Genomic DNA, 23,513 nt, shown 5'->3' on the forward strand with positions numbered 1-23,513 from the left:
CGAGGAAGTCCAGTTCACAGAGACCTTGCCGACGGCGCTTTCCACCTTTAACACAAAAGTTCGGTAAGAGAAGTTGGGTCTGATGATGCTCCAACATGTGGGTTTCCCGATTCCACGAAAAGGTCGGTGCAACATTCGGTTGGCGGTAAACATCTGGCGGTTAAAGGAGCAAGTGACGAAAACTGATGGAATTTGAATTATTACATGCTGATTATAAGAATGTAGGAAGCGGTCCGTGATACCATTGGCGGTCGCCGCAGTTCTAGTGGATGCAAACATGTACGCACTTTCTGCACGTCGAGACGGTTCAGAGAAGCGTTTCACCTGGAAAGGCATGAATACTGTGGCTTCCATCTTGCGAACTAAGCTGACTTACCTAGGGCAGAGCGAAGCAAAGAACACCCGACAGTCACCGTTTGCTCGACACTCGCAGCGTCCGCCAGCGAGGGGTTGACTTCCTAAAGAACGCAGAAAGGTCAATCAGAAACTGTCGCTCAGGAACTCGTTCCGTTGACGAACCATGAGATCCATCGCTACCAATAGGCCGGTCTCGTAGATTGCTTCACAGATGTAGTGACCTTCTCGGAAGGTGAGACCCCCACGGACCTGAGGAATGCAGTTAGCTTGACCCTGACAAGCCAATGGAATGCCGACATACTGGTGTTCCGGTTGACGGGGCAACAGAAGGGTCGAGCGCATCTACATCGAAGCTCAAGTGAATAGGACGGTCTCTGTTAGGGTTGACATGATTCAATGCCATCTCCACAACTTTCCCAATGCCGTATTTATCGACTTCGTGCATGCTGAAAGCCTTGATGTTATTTTCACGCAGGATGGCTTTCTCTCCGGGGTCAACATCCCGAAGGCCAATGTAAACCAGGGAATCATTCTTCAACAAAGGCTTCACCCAAGAGAATTCGGGGACCTTGCTTCCAAGACCGAGGAGGAAAGACAACGGCATTCCGTGGATGTTCCCTGGTAAAAGGTCTTAATACCTTTCAACCGGATGGTAGGAATTAGGTTATGCTCACCGGTATCCGTTGATTCTACCGTATTGATATCGGCATGCGCATCCACCCAGACTACGCAAGCATTAGGATGGTGACTATTAGTTTGGAATTCAGCTTCGCATTCCAGGGGTTTGTGCGATGGAACATTTACCTCAACGTCCCGAAAATCGTGCCCATTGCCTGACCATCCAGTCCTTTAGCTATAAGTGGATGCTTGGACTGTGAAAGACCCACCAGTGAATGGTCTCCTCCCAGCGTGACTGGCAGCTCGCCGTTCTTAACGTGGCTACCAACCACATCGGCGACAGACTTCGTCACGCGAGAGACTAGACGGGGGTTCTTGAGGATACCGATGGGAGGGTCGTTCTCCGCGCTAATATCTTCAAACTGATGGTGTCCGTTGAATTTGACCTTCCACCCTAGTCCTTCGAGTTGGGTGATAAGGCCTGCTTCGACGAGGTGAATGGGGCCCTTGTCAACACCAGGTTTCGGCTGTAGTCATGATAGTTGGCGTCAGCGTTCGCAGTAGAGGAGAGCAGCTCCGTACCTGTCCGCCGCTGTGTCCCACGACAAACTAGTCAGCATTTGCTCCGTCCTTGACTCGCTCGACCTACCTGAATGGACATCCTACAATCTGAACCAACAGACGAGTCAGCACAGAGCTCGCCGTTGACACTAGGACGAGGACGTACAGCAATAGTCTTGGGTTCGGGGACGAAACGCAAGGCGGTGGCCATTATGAATAGAGCAAGTTGGAGGATACAGATAACCTCAGCCGAGGAATGGACGAGGCTTTTATACGTTGGTCGCTGTGCTATCTGTGCACACCATATGATCCGAGCATATTGGGGCTGGGATAATGCTGTCGTGTTCCGGAGAGCACATGCACCCGTCTACTTGGGGCTTCATTACTACACAATCACTGCATTGTCATTACTTGGCGACCTTGAACCTGTTATTCACCCCGCCCCTGTCTCCTCCGTCGCCGGTCCAGTCCTATGACGCACTTGCACAAGAGGCGATGTCTAAAAATAGCCAGCCGCAGAGTCACCGATAGGTCCTCCATAAAGGCAGCACCCTAGGACTGGATACCATCGATTCCACTTTGCTTCGAACGTTATCAGCGGAACGCAATACACGTTCTGCTCGAGCTAATTTTTGTTGACCGTAGTCCAGGAAATTGAAACATCATGTTGGGAACACCGCCCCCACCGCAATCAGGCAGGTCAACGCCCTCATTTAAGGACATCGTAAGTTGCTCAATTTCTCCCCAAATCTCACTGACACGTACCATGCACTTTCATTTACCTCACCCCCACTTGCCCCACTCCTTCTCGCACATCGTCGACCAGGTTCGCGATGCTATGAAGCATTACAAGCACGAGAAGGAGTCAGAGGCCCACCAAATCTTCCGGAAGGCGGCTGGTCATACTCCCAAGGGGGTTCTACCGCAGACCGTTAATCCTGTAACGCCTCCATTCAGACTGCGCACCCAGTGCTCAACTAAACCCATGCTTCCAGGATGAAGAAACGGTACCTGGCATTGAGCACCCAGGCAGCACTGGCGTAATCTACTGCTCAGATCGTGCCATGGCCAATGGGTTCAGCTACTCTAGCTCCCATGAGTGGGCTAACCTTGGCCAAGGTGCTCCTGAAGTTGGACCCATACCTGGTGCTCCACCTCGCCCAGACTCCATCCCAATGCCCGTTGATTCTTTGGAGTACGCGCCAACGACTGGTGTAAAAGGTGGGCGCTTCGTGAAACGTGTCGCGTAGTATCGCGAGTCTAACCTTACTCCAGCCCTACGCGAAGCCGTTGCCAACCTCTACAACGAGACGTACCGGAAGGACAAAACCAGCAAGTACACCTTTGAGAACGTCTGTATCGTACCGGGTGGCCGCTCTGGGCTGTCCCGCGTGGCTGCCGTCATCGGGGATGTCTATACGGTAAGAGGCGCTGCGATTCCTCCTCATGAGTATGCGTTAAGTCATTCATCCTGCAGAGTTATCAAATTCCCGACTATACTGCATACGACCAAATGCTGAGTGCGTTCAAGCGCCTGGTCCCCGTCCCTACAGCGTGCGTTTCTCTCCCTTACTCGGGGAAATGATGTGGTGACTTTAAACAATGTTCCTACAGCCTGGACGTCAAGGTAGCCTTTCTCCCCAACCACGTCTGAACCCGCTAACCACAGACTACTCCCAGAACAAGTATAAATTCGATATTGAACAAGCAAAGGTATTCGTACATTGCATTTCATCCATGGGCACAGCGGAAGTGACGCGCTTTGCAGAAAGACATCCGAAATCAAGGGGTGGCTGTCATCCTTGCTTCCAATCCCCGAAACCCTACTGGACAAGTGTGTTCCTAATCTAGTCTTACTCGCTTTCAACACTAAACCGTCGTTCAGGTCATCAAGTGAGCTTACTCGCGTCCCAGAATAGTTCTCAACGTTGATGACTGCTTTCTGCAGAGGGAAGGATCTCAAGGAACTCGTTGGATTGAGCCGTGAAGGGACAACCCTCATTTTAGACGAGGTCAGTTGTTAAATCAGTCACTTACTGCGCTTTTCCTTACTCGTAGTGCATAATACCGCCATGGGCAGTTCTATTCATGGTACATCTACCCCGAGAGCGACAGTGACTTGGGAAAGTCGATTTCATCGGCGAAGTACATTGAGGATGTCAACGCGGTATAGGAACTTCGATATTTTTGGTTTCCTGTTGATTAATAAAGGAAACTAGGAGCCCGTTATCATTGTGGATGGTTTGACCAAGGTAAGTGGATACTTGCCCTCTTTGCCATTACCGTCCTTTTTGATTATTGCTTCAGAATTGGCGCCTCCCCGGGTGGAGAATCTGTTGGGTGGTTGGCCCCAAGAACCTTATCACAGCCTTGTCACAGTCAGGCTCTTTCCTTGACGGAGGGGCGAATCACCCGTAAGTCTGCTCGCCAAATCGGAATCCGCTGACCAGTTGAAACTTATCACGCCGCAGAATGCAGCTTGCTGCTGTTCCCCTACTCGACCCTGCCCGCGTCCAGCAAGAGAAGGTTTGTCCCCCGAACTCTAATTCTCTCATTTCAACACAACCTCATTGAACACGTGTATAGGTCGCATTGCAAAAGCATTTCAAGGCTAAACGGGACCACGTCCTTCGCCGTCTGCGCGAGCTCCATCTCGACGTTTCCATTCCACCTACCAGCACATTCTACATCTGGCTCAATCTGGAAAAGCTTCCCCCACCTCTCAATAATGGGCTGGTATGTTCTTTTCAGTATATGCACATGCAATGAACCTTAACTCGTTATCTAGACATTCTTCGAAGAATTATTGAAGGAGAAGACAATCGTGATCCCAGGGATCTTCTTTGATATCAACCCTGCTCATCGTCGTAATCTCTTCAATTCACCATGCCACCACTTTGTCCGTTTGTCGTTCGGCCCGCCCATGGAGGATCTTGATAGAGGTATGTTGAGTTATCCCTTGCCTGCCTATCTAAGCTTTGCCAAAGCTAAACATCTCCACCAGGCCTCGATGCGATCGATAGAGTCTTGAAGAAGGCTCGCCAATCAGGCATGCAGGTTTTCGGGCAAGGGTAGGCTCTCTTTCCCCCTTTGCGGCTCATTTGAAACGGCGCTGATGAAGTTACAATCTCTGACAGATACAAGACTGAAGGCCCTGACGGAACCAGGACTCCCATGCAGATAGGTTGAATTTCTTGAGGCAATCGGCGATCCAGTAGCATTGGGTCGATATGACATATGATACATAAATACCTCGTCATTTCCTGGAATAACACCTACTTGAATTGGCAATTCTGAATGAAATCATACAAGACGTGCTGTCTACGACATGAAAACGGTGTGTTGTCCTTCAAGCAGCGGGGTCAAATGGCGCAAATGCGGCCTTAAACGCCTGCACATCGGCACGGTCGTCCTCTTCTGACAACATACACGCCTTCCAGTCGAATCGATCAGGCATTTCCAATAACGAGACAAGAACTTGTCTAATCCAGCCAACAACAGCGATAACGAAAGTATTAATTAGCATCACTTCCAGAAACCCACAAGGCGAAGGAGAAACAAAGAAAATGACGTACCTCCCAAATTGAATGCTGAAAGGAACGTTATCCTTCAGAAGATGAACCATCTTTTTTCCGTTTGGGAGGTCTACCCTGAAGTAACTTCCCCTTCCACCTTGGCAAGATTCCAGAGCTGATTCAGGGTCCGACTCGAAATCTATACCCTGCCGTCTCCCTTCCTGGACGAAATGTTCTTCAATCTTATCTTTCAGCCGAAGAGGCACCGGTACAGCCTGGACGTGAGCGTGACCGCCTTTCGCGCTTAATCGGGCAACTTCGAAAAACACAGGGACCGCATCGAACTTGTTGTACAAGGAAGATAGAGCTGTTTTGAAACTGACATGGAGTTAACCGCCCCCCCCCCAGGAAAGAAAAATGATTAGAAACCATTTCTCCTCAGATCGGATCCACGCCGAAAAAGGAATCCCGACTTACCTTTCCGTCTCGTCCAGGATCGGTTTGGCAAGGTCTCGGGGTATAGTCGAATAAGTCGGACAATGCGTAATCGGCACGATGAGGACGTGTCCTCCACCCGGAACTTGAGGAGTGTAATTGTCGGAATGTGTAGGGATAATCTGCCCCTTTGGAAGCGTCACATAACATTCATTTCCAATGGCCACGATGAGATGCTTCCTGCAAAGGGAATAGATGTGAAGCGACATGTTGTGCAATGCGAAATCAAGAGCCACTTACGCAAGATTAGGGTTTGACAGGCAGAACCAACATTCATCCGCTGTACAAAGAAATTCCTGTAAGTGAATTGCGTTGATGGTCGAGATGTAGACGACAGACTGGATATTTCCTTAGGGGGGCCTCGCCGTCCGCCCCGACGGTCGGACTGAGCACCTCGTTGTTGGTTGGCAGTCAAGCAGTCTTCAAGGTAATGCTCTTCACTTCCACACGCACGACACACATACCCCGGTTTGGGTTTCTTGCCGCCCGTATCGCCAACAGCATCCCTGGTCGGACAATCTCGAACGAAGTGTCCGGGCTATGAAAGGTCCTATTCAGTGTGAAGCAAGTCCATAATTGGAGAACCACGAACAGTATTGCAGATCTTGCAAATATAGTTATCAGGAGGCTTACTCCTCTCAGGACAGTCGTTAATGAAGTGCTGTGGATGACTTTAGCAAGCTGGTCATGAACGTCGGCAGCTGCTAACCTCTGTCGAATCGCATCGTCTGCATTTATATCCAGGTGGTGGCTTCCCTGGCTCGCCTTGAACTGCAACAGGGATTAGTCAATGACCCCACGGCCAAGATGCTATCTTACCAGTTCGCGACCGCTTTGTGGGTTGCTTTACACCACTTCCAAAGATAAAGTTTTCGCCCGACTCGTCCAATGGCCGCTTCGTTGCAGACCTGACGACGCCAGTGGTGAAAGGATTCTGGCTTGCGTTGGCAGGTCGGGGAACAGGTGCAGAGGCAACAGACGTTGGAGCGATAGTGAATGCGTAGAACCACTAAAGTTCTCCGTGTTAACAAGAGAGAAAGAGAACGAGCTTGACACTTACCCGCTGCTTTTTACCTGCACCCCCATCATTGCCAAATGCTCCAAGACTAACGAAGCGGGTTACACGTCCTTCCTCGCCATCCCATACGAAAGGCTCTCTCTCCCAAAACTTTGGTGGACTTCCCCCGGCAGCAGCGAAGTGATACCTGGGCTGAAGTTTAGAGATGAGTTCATCCAATGGTGGTGCCCCGATTGAAGCCAAATTTGGGTCGGGCAAGGGCACCGAGGATAGCCGCGTTATTGCACTTGGCCAAGCGTTCGACAAGAAGATATCGATGTGTTGGGAGCTGGCGGTCGAGGATTGGATGGCAGAGAGAGAGGAATAGTTTTGTTTCGTTGATGTCTTTGCGAGGGTGTTAGCGAGTAGACGGTCAATGGTTTGTGATGCGAAGAAGGGCGAGAGGAATCCCTATCCGCAATTTGTGGTCAGCTTGGTCAGGGTAGTATATCTAACTGGACCATACTGGAGCAGCTTCCGAAGCGTAGTAGATGTTTTGGTCATAAACGCCTCCGAGGCATGCAATTCGGATTCCATGCGCGGTTGTGATGGTTCCAGACTTGCCTACGGTGGGTTCAATCAAATCATTAGGGCGCTAAAATGTTCGCGAACGTTAAAACGTACTCATTAAGAAGACATTCTTGCAGAGTTCACCGTTTGTTTTGGCAAACTTATCAACAACGCGCTTGGGAAGAGGCTGGTCTCCTTGCATGATATAGCAATCTACGGGTGCTGTGTTCTTGGGTTAAACGTTGTTCATGACGTTGCCGACACAGACATACCTTCCAGTATGCCATCCAGTAACTGAGATACCTCGTCTTCCACCTTGTCTTCATCTTCATCAGACGTCACTGGTCCAAAAAAGTCGCCAGTACAGAGCAAAAGATCGAATGGGCCATGTTTCGCGTTGATTCCTCTGACTTTGGCAAAGAGTTGGGAAATCGATCCCACAGCAGAGCCAACTGTTAAGCTAAAGATACTTTAGCCTAATGGGGGGCGAATGGTAGAGATAAAGACAGTACCGACACTTTAATGGGGCCCTTGGCCTCCATGGTCGCTCTGGAGGTGTAAGTCGCAAATGACGCCCACTCGTGTCGCGTTCGATCCAGCTTGCCGCCGTCGGCCAGAGGCTTGCCAATGGCGCCAGGACCAAACAACTCAGGACACCGCCACCGGCAGTTTGAACCCGCTATCTCCGGCCATGAGACCGCTATGACATTTACTGTTATCTTTGGTCGACGCTGTCTATCGATTTCTGTACATGTAATGACCTCCCCCACTCTGATGGAACATTACGAGTTCTCCTTCAGAACCTCAGTCATTAGAGGGAGCCTGGTGGAAGACATCGCGGAAGCCCAGGTACGAGCACAATATACATCAGGGCACTCCAGGGAATTCTCTACCAAATAGGTTGAGAAAGGTCATGCTCAGAAATCATGGGGATACACTGTGAGGAGAATCGTGCTTCCGGAAGACGAGTGCCAAATACAAGGACCCAACCATGCGGTATACATAATTGAACCTGACCTTCAGGCCCAGGCACTCATGGCAGGCAGAGTATCTGGCACCGACGATTCTTTCTACGCAGAAGCCACCGCCGTCACCCGTGGCCCCGTTTGGGCCCCGTATCAAGGTAAACCGTGATGCACTTGTTCCCCCGAAGCTTACAGATATTTCATTGGGCAGGTTTCACCTATCTGTGGGCGATGCATGTACCTGGAGGTGCAATTACGGATGACAGCCCACAGCAGATTTCTTCGATTGAAGCTGCGGCGGCCATGTCAACTTGAATGCACATGCATCTGTAAGTGCTGAGATTCTTCTGTCGTTTGGAAGCCTGGCAGCGGTCAGCCGGCGTGAGGTGGCATATGGATCGAAGCATACCTGGTGAACAATCCCATGAAGACCTAGAGTGCCGTATGCCCACCTTCATGCTGAAAGATGGCATTTGTGACATATTTCTGTTTCTGATGATCAGACTGCCTTGTTAGTCGTCGGGAATATCAACTCGACTGTCTCGACATGCGCCTGTGCCTGTGGTGAAGATTACGAGAATGGATGCGCTGATTACCTCTTTCGCAGAAGAACATACGGCAGGACAAACATAAGGGACCGACGACATGACATTTCGCTGTGTTACTACACGGAGAAACTGGCGCAAGAACAAGAGTGGATTTGTTTGCGTGTACTGGAAAAGGAACAATGGTGGCAGGGAACTGATGATCAGAAAGGCAAGCGGGCGCTTTAACACCTCAAACGTTAGTCCTAATTTAGAAGAGTCGCATCCGCATTAGGTGAGGTTCCCGCTTCGGTTTGCGTTGTCCCGCGAAATGTCATACTAATATCTCAGGCTATAAATTCGCCTGCTTATAACTTTCTTTTGCTCCACCAGCATCCGCTGTCCCCCGTCTCGACAATGTTCCTCTCACTCCTCGTCCCTCTTTTCCTTTCCCTGTCGCTTCTCCCTGTCGAGGCAGCTCCCTTCAGGCGAATCGGACTCGCCCGAGTCGATCCCAAAACGATCTTATGCCAAATTTCATTCGTTGACCGGTGGCTCTGTCCAGAGGGTGGTCTTAACCAATACTCTCGAGTAACACCCATTGGTACTGCAAGCGGCGTGATGGATCCAGATGGTGCTATTCGGTATTCTCTCAAGTACGCCAACGCAGCTCGATGGCAGCCCTCGACTCTGGTCAATACCTGGACACTTCCGTAAGTACTCATCGCAACACCCGACTAGTCACGTCCTAATTATCTCGATAGAAATGGCAGTAACAATGTAACGGAACTCCCCCTGGCCTGTCCTCAGGATGGGGTTAATCCTTCGGTATACACTGAAGACTGCCTCTCGATGGTGCTCTACGTCCCACCAAACCTGACCCCGGTAATCAGCAACGCCCCTGTTTTGGTCTGGTACGTCATTTCGCAGCCGTGGTGCGCTTCTTCATCTAATCGACGCGATGTTTGATAGGATTCACGGTGGTTCGTTCGTTATAGGATCAGCCAGCGAAGCTGGTTTGGCTGGCTCTAAGCTTGCGTTGGAGACAAACTCGATTGTTGCCGTTATTCAATATCGTCTTGGTGCAGTGAGTTCGACCTCATTACTCCCTGTTGGGCTGTACTTATAGCCTGTGCAGCTTGGGTTTTTAGCCCCCAACGGCCAGACCAATCTGGGTGTCAAGGACGTCGTTAATGCTCTACAATTCTTGAAGAACAACGTCGCGGCCTTTGGTGGTAGCCCGAACAAGGTTACGCTTGCTGGTCAGAGCTCTGGCGCCAACATGATCCGTGCTCTACTCGGTGTCCCATCTGCCAGTAACTTGTTCAGGTCTGCGATTCTGCAATCCGACCCCATGGTATGTACTTCTCCGCGCCTCTGTGTTTTGACTTCTGCTGACATGGATGAAAGAACTTCGGTTTGCTCAGGCCTACGAATCAGCAAAACCTTCTGAACAATTTCACTGGTGCAATCGGCTGCAATTCAGCATCGTGTATGAACACTGTTTCGCTCAGCTCGATCCTCAGTGCCCAGGATGCTATCCAGTGGAATCCTCTGTCGATCGACGCCACTGTTGGAGAAGGCCAGCCAATCCGACCGCTGTTCGATGGATCTTTCATCACGAGCCCGGTCGAACCCGGAGCATCCTTCCCTTCCAGCGTTAATAAACCTCTGATGATCACCACCGTTCTCCACGAAGGCGCAAACGCTATCTACAGCATCTTCCCAGACCCCGTCCCAGAGATGTATTTCTGGGGGGCAACTGACCGAACCTTTGGTGCCGAACGCACCGACATTATCCTCTCCTCGCCCTACTATGTTCCCTCGCCCGCTTTCATCGTCGACGGTGCTCTCGATGGGCGTGGTCAGCTCCAACTGCTTGCGACCGACTACTTGTACAAGTGCCCCGGGTGGACTTTTGGCAAAGCATGGGCTCAGAGCGGTGGGCAGGTCTATGTTGGTGAATACGTCAACGGGGCTTCCTACCCGGCCAATGCCAACATTCCCATTTGCACTCAACCCGGAGTTGTTTGCCACCAGGATGATATTCAGATTGTGGTACGTCTTTCTTCATCCACTTTCACCTCCGCCTTTGTTCCTGAGATGTTGTCTTGTAGTTCGGAACCGTTCCCAGCCCAACCCCGGCCCAGGCTGCCCTAACCTCGGAAATCCAACAGAGGTATCGGGCCTTCCTCAACAACGGCAACCCTAATGTTGCAGGTCTGGCTAATTGGGAACCTGCCACCTCCACCGATGCTCGTGCCATCAAGCTGGGTGGATCAGGTGCTGTTCCAGTTGGTGCTTGTGACCCTAGCTTCTGGGGTTCGGCGGTTCAGTATGACTATCAGTACTACAACCAGTAAAAGGTTCTCGATGATAAGCTGGACTTGGTCGCCCTTCGCATCGCTGCTGCTTCCCGTATTTATTCCTTATTTTTTCCTAACTTACCGTTTATAGTCGACTGGTAGTAACTAATTGGGACATAAACCCCCACCACTGTAGCATATCGTTTCCTTCTCTGTCGATCTCTGCTCTCGTTGTTTATCTCGTAAACCCCACTGTAGCCTTAACCTTGTTTCGATTTACTCTACTGCTTCGAACAACAGCAGTTCGCGTAGACCCTTACATACTCACTAATAGTCACTCCTTTGCCAATAAACCGACCTTAGCAAATGAAGATCGCGAGCAAGTATATTCAAAAAGAGCTACATGCTTCAAAAGTGCACGGCTCCTTCCCAGGATGTCCCCAGACGAAGAGCACTCGTATTATGCTGAATACAAATGAAGTTCCCTAGGCGTGTCCGAAAGTCACAACTGTATTGCACCCTCCTTCGTATCGATCAGGTCGGAAAGGGCGATGCCAATTCACCCGCGAAGCGCTATTAGTCCGCCACTACTACTTCCCATCCATCTATTCAAGAATTCGGATTTGACGTCGGCGCCGGCAGTTTCTTAACGACACTCTTCCACTCCTGTGACATATCGTCAGCTCTCATGAATACAAAGACTGTGCCCACGGATTATTTTCTCGGCAGAGCTTACCTTGTGTGACAATGTTCGAAAGTCATCGACATGGGCGACATGTAATAGATACCGAGTGAGCTTGACTAATTCACGGTCTGCCCTTGATTCTTGGGTGTGAGCATTCTTGAAGGCTGAAATCTTGATTCCCTCTTTGGGATTCAAGGCAAAGTTACGACTCTGGTGGTTGGATGAGGTGGGAGGGCGTTGTTAACCGAGGTAAACGGTATCTCACTAGATCGTCAATGTGGACAGTATTGGACGCGTTGCTGAGAAATGGCAATGAGGACGGGTACAATCTATGCAATAAGAGGGCGGATGAGACGAACAATTGAGGAAAGTGGTTCCAGATAATTTGAAGGGCTTTGACGTGGTGGGACCAAGGCTTCCCTTCTCGTTCAGTGAAGACTGTGAACATGCAGGTCTTATCGAGCACTGGCCGAGACCAAGCATCAGATACATGAGGCGTTAATATGCGGCATTCAATCAACACTGGAATCAACGTTACCGAAGGATATCTATCGACTCGTAGGCTGTTGTGAATTGAAGGTACGCAATGAGGTGATCGACTTTTACCTGGTAGTTCTTGCCGGCTCCGACCATCCCGAGCTCGACTAATTTGGTTTCGAGCCAGATCCAACTTGTCTGGGACCTGGGGTATCTGTTCAGAGGTCGATAGAGGTTGTATCCCTAACCGCTTACCAGATGCAGACTGGGTCCGTCAGAATTCTGCAGCGCTCAGAAGAGACATGGACTCAACTGTCATAGTAAGGGTAAACTGCCTCCAGAAACTCATGTAAATAAGGTCTGGCACACTCGTCCGGAGGCAAGCTTCCTGAAGTCAAAGGCTTTGTATCCAATATGGCTGTGGAAGGGCACATTAGCATTAGCAGACGGAGAAAATTAATCTAATCAACGCACTATAGTCAATATCGAGCACCAAAAGTTTCTTCCCTGGTCGAAGGGGAGTGATCAAGTTGACTTGGAGTTTCTCGGTCATCTCCTTGACTTTGCGGATATTCCGACCATCGTGTCGATAGCGATTGACAGCCGCTAGATTTTCCGTGAAGTCCACATCTAGGTCGTTGACAACATCGGGAAGGTTCCCTAGCTCTGTGCAAGCGGGGTGGGCCGTCAGAGGCGAGCGGTGCAACAGGATGGCTGCGCGCACGAGAGGGATCTTTAATCTCATCACCCTGCGGGGTACCGACGAGCGTGAATTTCTTCCCGCTAGGAAGGTTCAGATCTCCTCTAATGATAAGTCCAGTAAGCGAAAGCCTTGCTAAGTTGCTGAGGACTGACATGAGGCACTGGTCAGGGGGCAATTTGCCCTTCACCAATCCCAGAATCTTCTGGCGCTCGATAGGAACTGTGGTCAGTTCTTTCAGGGTTGTCTTCAGATCGTATACCCTGATGTAGGAAATGAGATATGTGTCGATTTAAGAGTAAGTTGACGCGTCGACGTGCCTGTCTGTTTCGGCTATTCGCAGGTTGAAGGGTTTGCCCGCCCACGAGAACTGAAGGTCAATCCAACGATCCGCTGGTTCCTGGCACACTGTGTCAAAACGACTCATAACTTCTTTGAGTCAATCTCACCTCTAGTGACATGGTTGCGGGCCCAAGAGTTGAATCTGACAAGTCATCGTTCTGGACTGTGTTTCTGTCTTCTCCCGACATGATGTTCGTTCGAGAATGGACTGTTCAGAAACAAAGAGGTAGAGTACAGTGCGATGTTAATCAGTAAATGCTACAAGTTCCTGGCAGATATTGTCAATGAGTCAGGCTTTCAAAAATCGGATGGACGAGGACGAGAGACCCAGACTTGCAGCGTTCAACTGCCTCACCAACAGCACACACACACCATTTAGGGGCATCATTTCCGTGGGAACACTGTTTGACCGCTTCGCGTCGAATTTTGTTCTTCGCTGTCACATTCGGTGAGCGCAGTGTTCACCTTCTACACTAAATGTCCTTGACATAAAAGGTCTTTTGGATGCAATCAACAGTCAGTATTAAAAACTCGCTCAGCTCAGGCTTTGTTCTTAACTTTGTTCCTAGCCATATCCCAAACCGTTCGAATGGGTCAGGAACCATGGTGGGATTGGATTCAATTGAGCGAGCTCTATGCACAATTGGATACATCCCTGAAACCCGGTGACCTTGCATATACATTCGGAAGCCTTCAATTCGTTTTCTATCAATTCGTTGAAAAGCAAGGCTACAAGCTCACAACACTGGAACGGCTGCGAGCGGGCATCTACCAGGCACAGGCTCGACCCTGCATCGTCAAACGGTGTCGAGAGGATGGACGGTATGAAGTCTATCTCTTAACAACGTTCGGCAGCTCTGGGGTCAACCTCGATCATCTGAGCCCAGTCGCGCAATTCTTTGGGGTTCCCCTCGGTGGCTCGAAGCATCCCTCGTCCTCCATGCCTCTCGAGATACTCGGAAAGCCAACTTGGGACTCAGACATCACACCCTATGTCTTTGGAATCCCCGTTATAACAGATTGCGTTAATCCCTGGACTAGTCGAGGTTATTTGAGGCTAGCTTCGCGTGAACTCGACCGCCTTAATAACGTATCTGATCTGCAAATGGAGGTAAGTTTTGCTGTCACCTGTATATACCGTCTTTATTCATTGACATTTATCAGCGTTTTCATGTTGTTCAAGCACAGCTCCGAAAAGCATACTGGGACTGGAAAACGGAAGAGCATAGGAAGAAGATGACCTCCCAGTCCCAGAAGCTCAAGAAGGACGTGGCGAGCCCCGATCTTAAAGCTTCCTCCGCGACAGCCCAGCTATACCAACCAAGTGGTGTACGCGACCTTCCTCGCGTAATGCGGATTCTTCCCCGAGAACGATACTTTCCCCCCACTCCAGTCAGAGTCAACGGACGTTGGATAATCGACTCCCTCCCAGAGCGGCTTCGATACAGCATGACTTACACTCAACCAAAACCACTTGAAACGAGACATCGAGGACGACAACCACTCCCTGAACCTTATTATTCCCCCAGTTTGCGTATGAGCACAGTGTGCTTGTCGCGAATTCTACATGCGTTATAGACCTCGAGCAATCGGTGACTATTGTCACTCTCCGATCACACTTCTAGTCTAGCCACGCTATCGGCCACAAGATGCAGGGTCGACAACGATGACATAGCTGTACAGTGAAAGGAAACGATCAGTGACAAGGTGTATGAGAAGTGGGAGGGGCTTACATGTCCTACGGGCCTCTTGTGTTTGATGGGTCTTGGGGAACAGAAGTTGGGTCGACGGGTCATGAGTCCAGCCGTATTGGTTTGCCTCTGCACAAGATGTCAGAGAATGTTAATTCAGTCACAGTTATCAGTAGTCAAATATACCATTGACGATAACCTCTGCGGATACACCTAGATAATCTTGAGCAAGGGATAGTGGTAGTGAGCTATAGGCCTGGGACAACAACTGGAATGTTCTTCTTCGAAAGGCATCTAGATTATGCAAATAGCTTGTGAGCGCCTTTGTGACCCAGAAGGCGTGGAATGCAGCAATTGACCTGCGAACTGTGTCACCAAGTTCGTGAGGAGGACTCCGAACTCTTGGTCAAAGAATTCAGGGTTTCCGACCAACTCGAGTAGACTTGTCACCGTGGAATATACCCGCGAATGATGTCGATGAGAGGTCAGGTTGGTTAATGAGGCCAGTAGCTTAACCAAAGCCAGGTTGGACAGGTCGTCTGGGAGCCGCCCCAATGCGTATCGAGCGGGCGGACTGTCTAGATGAGTTTCTACATCCAAGCGGAAGGTCGAGTACGCACATTTTATCTTGAATCAGGTATGCCAAAACGAGAGGGGAGACGACCAACACACGCGTCGGTTGACTGTCTCCACTTGTGGCCTGTGCAAGGAAGGAGCTATGTATTGGAACAAGCAAACCAATAGTGGTTTTAGGCTTACTGTCACATCCACTGTTTCAGCCCTGCTAATGAGGGCATCCCAGTCGCAACGACTAGCAGCCTCTCTAATAACAGGTAATGCCCGCTGGTAGTCGTCGGGGTTCGTCGAACTTAATGGAGCAGGTTGTGATGTGGATCCTTGCTCCTGGGCGCTAGCAGATGCCTGAGCGGCCTCCTGGAGCTCTACAGAGGTCGTCGGTGGAGGCGTCGGTGGACCGTTAACCATGGATAGTACGCAGTAAGGGATTGCGATCGACGATGGAGATAAAGACAAGGCTAGTTGGCTTTGGACGCAAACAAAGCCAATAGGCGTGGCCATCACTGGCCAAACATCCAAGTAACTACAGCATCTACGAAACCACCATGGACGACGAAATTGAATCTATCCTCCACATTGCCCGAGAAGTATCAGGTCTGACTTACAAAGTCGTGTTTGAAGGCTTTCCTGACGACGATTTAGTATACAAGATCCCACCTCTGTCGACCAATGCAGGCCATAGAGCAGGGGAATGGGGAGATCTTGCTCAACCCTTGTGGAAGGGCCGACTTCGCATTATCGAAACATCGAAGGGCGTGAACCTCGTATTTGAGGACTCTCAGACAGGTAATCTATTGTGAATTCGTTGCACTCTTGCTAACGGTGTCTGCGTGAAGGGGAATGTACGTCCAAGCCTTTGGTCGTTGCAATCATCAGCGGAGGCTGATAACACAGTAGTATTTGCCAAAACACCCTATGACCCTGACAGGCCATCGGTTGAAGCAGTACTCGACTCTTCTCGATACTTCGTGGTACGTGTCGAGGATGCTGGACGGAAGGCGTACATCGGCATGGGCTTTGTGGAGAGAACAGACAGTTTCGATTTCAGTAAGACCCCATCCGCGTCTCCAACGACCCTAATTGACTCCTCGGGTAGATGTGGCACTGCAGGACTATAGCAAGTGTGTCCGAAAAGACTGACGGCGATGCTGTCGATCATGTTCATTAACCTTTGGAATAGGAGATACAAAGCTGCACGAAATGCGGCGTTGGAGCCAGAAAATCCTGATCCTCAAGCACCAGCTGCCCCGAAGAAAGATTATACCCTCAAGGAAGGCCAGACCTTCTCTATCAGCATTCCCGGTCGTAGCAAACCAGCCGATTCTTCGAGTCTCTTCGAATCAAACTCGACCGGCGGTATCTCGACCAACAGTTCTGGTGGCGCTTTCCCCCTTCTACCTCCCCCTCCGAGTGCGAACAAGAGACGATGAATGTTGAATGTAGGTACATAGAAGTACCCCGAGGTCACCATTATCAAAATGCTTCATTTCTTCTGAACTTCGCGAGGGGCCAGGGCTGGTCCCGTCTCGATAAGATGCAAAGCGACGTTCAAGTCAGTCGGTATGGTTTCAGGATTTATTTCGGGCTTTCTCCGCACCTCAATTTCTCCAAGAAATTCCTTTAATGTTAATCCTGTAGCGACTCCACTTAGATTTCAGGACGCCGAAGCTGCTTCCCACTGGCGATCTTCCGAAGACAGTATTAGCGTTCCCAAGCTTTTCTGAAAAACATGCAAAAAATAAAGAACTCGGCACGGAAGGTAAGTTTGTCTGGTTCGGGAGACCCCAACATTGTACGAATGGAACGCATGATAATTGCACGCGAAATAGCGCCCGAGGGTCATGGGGTACGCCTGGGATAGCAAAAGACGAACCCCACTCGCAGGAGAGGAGGGAATTGAAGGTTATTCTCAGGCTGCTCACGGAAGCGATCTTCGCAGCTTGGCTCTTTCGTTGGCCCAAGATGGAGTCGAAGTCGAAACAAGCACCGCCATCTAATAGACTGGTTAGTCTCAGCAGTACCACTCCCTGTACTTGGTCTACATCCCAGGCTTCTGACAATTCTTCACCTGCAGACTTCTTGTTTTCCACTGCACCATTCGAATTCTCACATGCGCCGATGTTGAACCGTTTAACGTGGTTGCTCCGGGAGGGATCTTAGACGTTCAACCATGGGACGAAAGGTTGATTGCCTCACAACGTCGACCATGTTGTTCCCAGTCCGCCGACGAGTTTCCGCCTCCAAGAATTCGGTGGAACACCGGACACAAAACATGGAACCTATAGACCTCCAGGTATAAAGAGCACTGGAGCTCTTCGTTGGTGCACTGTGCTCATCCGCTTAAACATTATCACCATGTTGAAGGGATCCAAGTTCTTCGCTCTGTCGCTCGCTCTCTTGCCTGCCCTCGTACAGGCTCAGCGACCCCTCTACGCCCAATGTGGTGGTACTGGATGGAGTGCGTACTTCAATTCTATGAAGTATTCCGGGCTACCGTACTGATGACTTTGGTGTAGCTGGCGAAACCACCTGTGTCTCTGGCGCCGTCTGTGAAGTGATCAACCAGTGGTACCACCAGTGCTTGTAGGTTGATAACCCTTCGTTCATCCGCCGGTGTCGCTGATTCCTCGTTCTGACAGGCCTGGATCCAACCAGCCTCAACCCCCTGTCACGACCCAACCCCCCGTCGTTGTCCCCACCACCTCGCAACCCCCTGTTGTCGTTCCCACCAACCCTCCCGGTGGCACTCCCGTCCCCAGCACTGGCAACCCCTTCGAGGGTTACGATGTAAGTCTGAGTGACGCTTGATATCGCTCGCATCCACTAAATGCTGCTCCTAGATCTATCTCAGCCCTTACTATGCTGAGGAAGTCGAAGCCGCAGCTGCTATGATTGATGACCCCGTTCTCAAGGCCAAGGCTTTGAAGGTCAAGGAAATCCCCACCTTCATCTGGTTCGACGTCGTCCGCAAGACCCCCGACCTCGGCAGGTACCTCGCCGATGCCACCGCCATCCAGCAACGAACTGGCCGCAAGCAGCTCGTTCAGATCGTCGTTTATGACTTGCCTGACCGTGACTGCGCTGCCGCAGCCTCCAACGGAGAGTTCTCTCTCGCTGACGGCGGTATGGAGAAGTACAAGGACTACGTCGACCGTCTCGCTTCTGAGATCAGGAGTGAGTTACACCGGAACCATTTTAGCAAAAACTGGGACTCACATCGTCTACAGAGTATCCTGATGTCCGCATCGTTGCTGTCATTGAGCCCGACTCGCTGGCCAACATGGTCACCAACATGAACGTTGCCAAGTGCCGCGGTGCTGAGGCTGCCTACAAGGAGGGTGTCATCTACGCTCTCCGCCAACTCAGCGCTCTCGGTGTCTACTCTTACGTTGATGCCGGCCACGCTGGATGGCTCGGATGGAATGCCAACCTTGCTCCTTCCGCTCGTCTCTTCGCCCAAATCTACAAGGATGCCGGCAGGTCTGCCTTCATCCGTGGTCTTGCCACCAACGTCTCCAACTACAACGCCCTCAGTAAGTTAAGCTTCACCTCTCTGGTGCTTTTCTGTACTCACACGTCTTCACCCCAGGTGCAACCACCCGTGATCCCGTCACCCAGGGCAATGACAACTACGATGAGCTCCGCTTCATCAACGCTCTTGCTCCTCTCCTCCGAAATGAAGGCTGGGACGCCAAGTTCATCGTCGACCAGGGTCGTTCTGGTGTCCAGAACATCCGACAGGAGTGGGGCAACTGGTGCAACGTCTACGGTGCTGGCTTCGGCATGAGGCCCACTTTGAACACCCCCTCGTCCGCCATCGATGCCATCGTCTGGATCAAGCCCGGTGGAGAGGCCGACGGTACCTCTGACACCTCTGCTCCTCGATATGACACCCACTGCGGCAAGTCGTAAGTGTTCTTGTCGAGTCCGCTGTCAGGACTACATACTGACCTACCCTTCTTTCAGTGACTCGCACAAGCCCGCTCCTGAGGCCGGTACCTGGTTCCAGGAATACTTCGTCAACCTTGTCAAGAATGCCAACCCCCCTCTCTAAATTAAGCTATAATGTAACATCGGCGTTTACCTATATACCATCCTGTAGTCTAGCCTTTATCCTGGGTCGCCTGGTCAAAACTAGCGCACTATGTAGCTATAATAAAAATTTCAACTTTTGCTCCTTCACGAACATGGAAGTGAAAGAATTCGAATGGTGCGCGCGCCGACCAAAGTAATTTAGCACGCGTCATGCCGGAGTCGGAGGCAATACTTGAGATTGGTAATGGTTATGTCACGTGATCTTCGTCACCTACGGAATGGGACCTGGGAGAGTGAAGAGTTGTGGCCTTTTCCTGAACGACCATGTTGGCAAGAGTATCGCGAACGCTACCTCGACGAGTAACTGCAAAACCGGCAGTCTGGAAGACATGCAGGTCATTTGTTCAACCATCTGGAGCCGACAGGGCTAGCGTTATGGACGTACCGTCTTCGTATCAGGAGGACAACCACCTAACTCCTCGACCAGGTAAAGCTCCACCATGTCTTTTACTGTTGCCAGACTCTTAAACTCCTCTAGATATGCTCGGCTTCAAATTGGAAGCACCGAGGCGTGAAGGCTCAGTGAATGAAAAAGTCCGACCTATCTATCTCGATATGCAGGCATGTCTTTTTCGACTTGCGGAGCTTCGTGTCTGACGGTTTATCTAGGCGACTACTCCCGTAGACCCAAGAGTTCTGGATGCCATGCTACCCTATCTCACAGACCAGTATGGAAACCCCCACAGCAGGACTCATGCTTATGGTTGGGAAGCTGAACAGGGTGTTGACGAAGCTCGCAAGGTAGGTTTGTCCAATGCCAGAATACCCGAGTTGTTGACGCATTTCTTATCCAGCACATGGCCGATATCATTGGTGCAGATATGAAAGACATTATTTTCACTTCTGGTGCTACCGAATCCAACAACCTGGCCATCAAAGGTGTCGCTCGTTTCCACAAGGAGAAGAAAAAGCATATCATCACGACTCAGACAGTAAGGCCCTACTACCCTCAAGCTCGGTACGGTCGCTGATCATGGTGCAGGAACACAAATGTGTACTGGACTCATGTCGGAACCTCGGCGAGGAGGGTTTCGATATTACCTACTTGCCAGTGCAGCGAAACGGAGTTATCTCGCTCGAGGAACTCGAGAATGCCATTCGGCCGGACACCTCGCTCGTCTCCATCATGGCCGTCAACAACGAAACTGGTGTCATTCAACCTCTGAAGGAAATCGGCGCCATTGTGAGGAAGTACCGAGGCGTGTACTTCCACACCGACGCTGCCCAAGCCGTCGGCAAAATTCCGTTGGACGTCAACGAGATGAATATCGATTTGATGAGCATCTCTGGCCACAAAATGTACGGTCCAAAGGGTGTTGGAGCCGCCTATATCAGACGGCGACCCAGAGTTCGCCTGGAGCCTATATTCAGTGGAGGTGGTCAGGAGCGAGGTCTAAGAAGCGGTACGCTGCCAGCGTCCTTGGTTATTGGTCTTGGAGAAGCTGCCAGAATTGCCAAACTTGAGATGGAGGTGAGTCCTCGGTTATGTCTACCTTTTTTGCGATGAAAATATGCACGACGAACGTGAACATTCTTAAGCGAGCTGAATATCTTCCTGCATTCCGTGCAGTTCCGAGGATAGTTCAGCGATGACAAGTCGTGCAGGGGTACTGAGCCTCATCTTTTGTGGCTTCCGTATTGAAACTCTATTTACTAATCACAATTTCGCCCTTCAGCGCGACCATGCCCGGGTCAAGGAACTGTCAGATCGCCTTCTGAATTCCATCTACTCTCGCGTTGAACATGTTGTGAGAAACGGCGATGTTAATGGCTATCCTGGCTGCGTCAATCTCAGCTTCTCATACGTTGAAGGCGAAAGTCTTTTGATGGCCCTCAAGGTAATCCCGCTCGGATTCCAGTCGCACCACGGTATTAACTATGTTCGTAGGAAATCGCGCTCTCGTCCGGAAGTGCATGTACCTCTGCATCGCTGGAGCCTTCTTATGTGCTGAGAGCACTTGGTACGGTTGACTTGCTTACCTCAATGCAACCACATTCTAACCTCATTTGCAGGTGCGGCGGAGGACATGGCCCACTCGTCACTTCGATTCGGAATTGGCAGGTTTACCACGGAGGCGGAGATCGATTTCGTGGTCGAAAAGATTGTGGCGACGGTGGAGAGATTGCGGGATATGAGGTTAGTCCTGAAACGAGAATGGTTTGGTTGGATCTGACCGTCCCTCTTTCTAGTCCACTATGGGAGATGGTGCAAGAGGGTATCGACATCAACTCCATTGATTGGTCACAGTCGCAGCACTAATCCCAAACAGTCGTATGCGTATCACTTCTTTGTATCTATTCTAGTCTCGTCGATAGTCACTATCTTAATTACTTCTCCAGTTGGCGATGCCGATTGCGCCAGATGGTCCGTGTGCCCGTGAGAATCTTAGGGTTAGGGTAAGGGCAAGGGTAGTTGATAGCCAAATTGAAACTCAGCCATTCACAGCCTTTCCTGTTACCACAATGTCGCGCAGACTCTACCTCGGCAGTAAGTCATTCTGGCGTTCTCCAGACGGCGAGCTCATCGCCATTAGGATTGCCCCCCGACGCTCGCTCTGACGATGTCTCTAAATTCTTTGAGGGCTATGGCCGTATCATCGACTGCCGTGTCATGACTGGTAGATAAATCAATTTCTTCCTTGGGTTATTATCTTATCGCCCCTAGGTTTCGGTTTCGTCGAGTTTGAAAGCTCAAAGGTGCTAACTATCTGCTGCTTCCTCATTTACAAAGTAACTGAATTCAATTCCAAGGACGCTGAGGATGCCGTTCATCAATTCAATGGAAAGCCGTTCATGGGCACAGCGTATGCGCAATCGTCTGACCCTGTCCGAGCCCTACTCACCATCACTGTAGCATCGTTGTTGAGTTCGCAAAAGAAAGCCGCCCGCGAAGAGAAGTGTATGACCTGTTCATTCAGCCAGTGACCCGCCGAAAACCATAACTTTACTGACATTTGTTCCAGTGCCCCTCGAGCCCGCCGACCTCCCGGTGTTCGTCTGATTGTTTCCGGCATCTCTCGTGACACAAGCTGGCAGGTACGGGAAATTTTGGTCCAAAGAATCGTTGTCTACCGTCGTGGCCGCTGTCTCCTCGCCTCATGAGCTCGACACCTACCTCCGGGGATCCTCCGTCTGGATTTTGGTTACGGACGACTCCATTCATCGAGTTATCCGCACTGGCCGTTGTTCCCCCCCGCTCCCGTACCCAGGATGGACCCATTTAACGCTCTGTCGCTACCCCCTCATAGGATTTGAAGGACTTTGGACGCGAAGTTGCCAGTGTCTCGTTTGCGGACATTGATCGCGATGTACCTGGTCAAGGGTGCGTCTCAATTTGCCTCCGTCTCTTCGCTACTTATTTACCAGTACGTTCAGCGTTCTTGAGTATTTGTCGAGGGAGGACGCCGACAGGGCAGTAAAGGACCTCGACGGCCGTGAACTTCGTGGAAAGTTGGTTCGAGTCGTGTTGGACGATCATGTAAGCAAATTGACGGCTTCCGCCATCTGTTGGACCTAACCTTTCTTTCTTTGCAGCGTGGAGCTGAATATCGCCGTGACGATCGTCGCGATGATAGAGACCGATACAGGGACGACCGCTACAGAGACGATCGTTACCGACGAGACCGCTCCAGGTCGCCTCGTCGTGGTGAGGACCGCCGCCCCCGTTCGCCCCCCAAGAAAGACGGTGACAAACCACAACCTCCAGGTTATGATGATTATCGACGAGGCGGTTATGAAGAACGCCGTCCGGATGACTATTACTACGACCGACGCCGTGAGGACCCCGACAGGAAACGGGATGACCGCCGCAGGGACGAGAAGGATGACCGCTACGATGACAGGCCTTCCAGACACGCTAACGGCGACGCCGGATGGTCGCGTTGATCGATTGTGCTCTCAAAACACCTCATTGCCATGTTTTCTCTTGCCTCTTGGATTCCCCGTCGATTATGGTGTTATCGCTACTGCGCCCCGTGTATTCCCTATGAATCGTTGCCCTGGCCACATACCTGGATCTTAAGGCGTTCGTCACTGCAGG

General features: G+C 50.8%; 12 protein-coding genes across 12 annotated transcripts; 8 read left to right on the top strand and 4 right to left on the bottom strand.

The window, feature by feature from the left end:
* Nucleotides 1–170: 170 nt before the first annotated feature.
* CC1G_01098 (arginase) lies at nt 171–1,766 on the bottom strand. The gene is made up of 10 exons (XM_001832984.2): nt 1,703–1,766; nt 1,625–1,644; nt 1,558–1,567; nt 1,245–1,502; nt 1,162–1,190; nt 1,032–1,105; nt 659–975; nt 520–606; nt 377–458; nt 171–324 (listed from the first exon to the last, which is right to left on the bottom strand). The coding sequence occupies exons 1-10, from the start codon at nt 1,745–1,747 to the stop codon at nt 308–310; spliced, it is 939 nt and encodes a 312-aa protein (XP_001833036.1). The 5' UTR covers nt 1,748–1,766; the 3' UTR covers nt 171–307.
* A 434-nt stretch (nt 1,767–2,200) lies between these two features.
* CC1G_01099 (aminotransferase) lies at nt 2,201–4,725 on the top strand (the record flags this gene model as incomplete). Its single annotated transcript, XM_001832985.2, has 17 exons — nt 2,201–2,260; nt 2,363–2,476; nt 2,532–2,757; nt 2,812–2,957; nt 3,014–3,090; nt 3,168–3,249; nt 3,305–3,370; nt 3,422–3,429; nt 3,485–3,548; nt 3,617–3,703; nt 3,756–3,788; nt 3,844–3,950; nt 4,008–4,062; nt 4,123–4,272; nt 4,325–4,478; nt 4,541–4,607; nt 4,674–4,725. 17 exons carry the CDS (start codon nt 2,201–2,203, stop codon nt 4,723–4,725), a joined length of 1,548 nt encoding a protein of 515 aa, XP_001833037.2.
* A 160-nt stretch (nt 4,726–4,885) lies between these two features.
* Nucleotides 4,886–7,655, bottom strand: CC1G_01100 (nuclear protein; the record flags this gene model as incomplete). Its single annotated transcript, XM_001832986.2, has 13 exons — nt 4,886–5,018; nt 5,112–5,429; nt 5,529–5,726; nt 5,787–5,826; nt 5,886–6,084; nt 6,139–6,207; nt 6,256–6,317; nt 6,366–6,555; nt 6,607–7,014; nt 7,070–7,167; nt 7,228–7,335; nt 7,386–7,573; nt 7,630–7,655. The coding sequence occupies 13 exons, from the start codon at nt 7,653–7,655 to the stop codon at nt 4,886–4,888; spliced, it is 2,037 nt and encodes a 678-aa protein (XP_001833038.2).
* Nucleotides 7,656–8,148: 493 nt separating this feature from the next.
* CC1G_01101 (hypothetical protein) lies at nt 8,149–8,851 on the top strand (the record flags this gene model as incomplete). Its single annotated transcript, XM_001832987.2, has 2 exons — nt 8,149–8,236; nt 8,595–8,851. The coding sequence occupies 2 exons, from the start codon at nt 8,149–8,151 to the stop codon at nt 8,849–8,851; spliced, it is 345 nt and encodes a 114-aa protein (XP_001833039.2).
* Nucleotides 8,852–9,019: 168 nt separating this feature from the next.
* Nucleotides 9,020–10,965, top strand: CC1G_01102 (crystal protein; the record flags this gene model as incomplete). Its single annotated transcript, XM_001832988.2, has 6 exons — nt 9,020–9,315; nt 9,367–9,516; nt 9,575–9,689; nt 9,732–9,959; nt 10,013–10,660; nt 10,720–10,965. The coding sequence occupies 6 exons, from the start codon at nt 9,020–9,022 to the stop codon at nt 10,963–10,965; spliced, it is 1,683 nt and encodes a 560-aa protein (XP_001833040.2).
* Nucleotides 10,966–11,517: 552 nt separating this feature from the next.
* On the bottom strand, nt 11,518–13,435 carry CC1G_01103 (ubiquitin family proteint; the record flags this gene model as incomplete). The annotated part of the gene is made up of 13 exons (XM_001832989.2): nt 13,220–13,435; nt 13,079–13,170; nt 12,926–13,033; nt 12,795–12,874; nt 12,545–12,736; nt 12,384–12,488; nt 12,326–12,335; nt 12,200–12,275; nt 12,132–12,141; nt 11,953–12,058; nt 11,859–11,922; nt 11,645–11,803; nt 11,518–11,574 (listed from the first exon to the last, which is right to left on the bottom strand). The coding sequence occupies exons 1-13, from the start codon at nt 13,298–13,300 to the stop codon at nt 11,518–11,520; spliced, it is 1,140 nt and encodes a 379-aa protein (XP_001833041.2). The 5' UTR covers nt 13,301–13,435.
* Nucleotides 13,436–13,566: 131 nt separating this feature from the next.
* On the top strand, nt 13,567–14,529 carry CC1G_01104 (hypothetical protein; the record flags this gene model as incomplete). The annotated part of the gene is made up of 4 exons (XM_001832990.2): nt 13,567–13,628; nt 13,682–14,223; nt 14,277–14,441; nt 14,506–14,529. The coding sequence occupies exons 2-4, from the start codon at nt 13,702–13,704 to the stop codon at nt 14,527–14,529; spliced, it is 711 nt and encodes a 236-aa protein (XP_001833042.1). The 5' UTR covers nt 13,567–13,628; nt 13,682–13,701.
* Nucleotides 14,530–14,636: 107 nt separating this feature from the next.
* CC1G_01105 (hypothetical protein) lies at nt 14,637–15,818 on the bottom strand. Its single transcript, XM_001832991.2, has 6 exons — nt 15,563–15,818; nt 15,424–15,503; nt 15,163–15,377; nt 14,990–15,097; nt 14,846–14,932; nt 14,637–14,787 (listed from the first exon to the last, which is right to left on the bottom strand). The coding sequence occupies exons 1-6, from the start codon at nt 15,785–15,787 to the stop codon at nt 14,726–14,728; spliced, it is 777 nt and encodes a 258-aa protein (XP_001833043.2). The 5' UTR covers nt 15,788–15,818; the 3' UTR covers nt 14,637–14,725.
* Nucleotides 15,819–15,924: 106 nt separating this feature from the next.
* Nucleotides 15,925–16,809, top strand: CC1G_01106 (adaptin ear-binding coat-associated protein 1; the record flags this gene model as incomplete). Its single annotated transcript, XM_001832992.1, has 5 exons — nt 15,925–16,165; nt 16,216–16,221; nt 16,277–16,426; nt 16,476–16,500; nt 16,560–16,809. The coding sequence occupies 5 exons, from the start codon at nt 15,925–15,927 to the stop codon at nt 16,807–16,809; spliced, it is 672 nt and encodes a 223-aa protein (XP_001833044.1).
* A 925-nt stretch (nt 16,810–17,734) lies between these two features.
* CC1G_01107 (exocellobiohydrolase) lies at nt 17,735–19,433 on the top strand (the record flags this gene model as incomplete). Its single annotated transcript, XM_001832993.1, has 7 exons — nt 17,735–17,837; nt 17,896–17,962; nt 18,019–18,166; nt 18,220–18,553; nt 18,607–18,912; nt 18,969–19,287; nt 19,346–19,433. The coding sequence occupies 7 exons, from the start codon at nt 17,735–17,737 to the stop codon at nt 19,431–19,433; spliced, it is 1,365 nt and encodes a 454-aa protein (XP_001833045.1).
* A 297-nt stretch (nt 19,434–19,730) lies between these two features.
* Nucleotides 19,731–21,834, top strand: CC1G_01108 (cysteine desulfurase NFS1). The gene is made up of 9 exons (XM_001832994.2): nt 19,731–19,901; nt 19,953–20,035; nt 20,084–20,215; nt 20,269–20,406; nt 20,457–20,945; nt 21,151–21,312; nt 21,363–21,435; nt 21,488–21,611; nt 21,665–21,834. The coding sequence occupies exons 1-9, from the start codon at nt 19,739–19,741 to the stop codon at nt 21,732–21,734; spliced, it is 1,434 nt and encodes a 477-aa protein (XP_001833046.2). The 5' UTR covers nt 19,731–19,738; the 3' UTR covers nt 21,735–21,834.
* Nucleotides 21,835–21,937: 103 nt separating this feature from the next.
* Nucleotides 21,938–23,359, top strand: CC1G_01109 (hypothetical protein; the record flags this gene model as incomplete). The annotated part of the gene is made up of 9 exons (XM_001832995.2): nt 21,938–21,962; nt 22,009–22,092; nt 22,140–22,171; nt 22,226–22,278; nt 22,329–22,373; nt 22,438–22,510; nt 22,723–22,796; nt 22,850–22,952; nt 23,009–23,359. 9 exons carry the CDS (start codon nt 21,938–21,940, stop codon nt 23,357–23,359), a joined length of 840 nt encoding a protein of 279 aa, XP_001833047.2.
* Between the last annotated feature and the right edge of the window lie 154 nt (nt 23,360–23,513).

This window comes from Coprinopsis cinerea (genome assembly GCF_000182895.1).
Source record: "Coprinopsis cinerea okayama7#130 chromosome 2 map unlocalized cont3.2, whole genome shotgun sequence".
NCBI classification, from domain to species: domain Eukaryota; kingdom Fungi; phylum Basidiomycota; class Agaricomycetes; order Agaricales; family Psathyrellaceae; genus Coprinopsis; species Coprinopsis cinerea.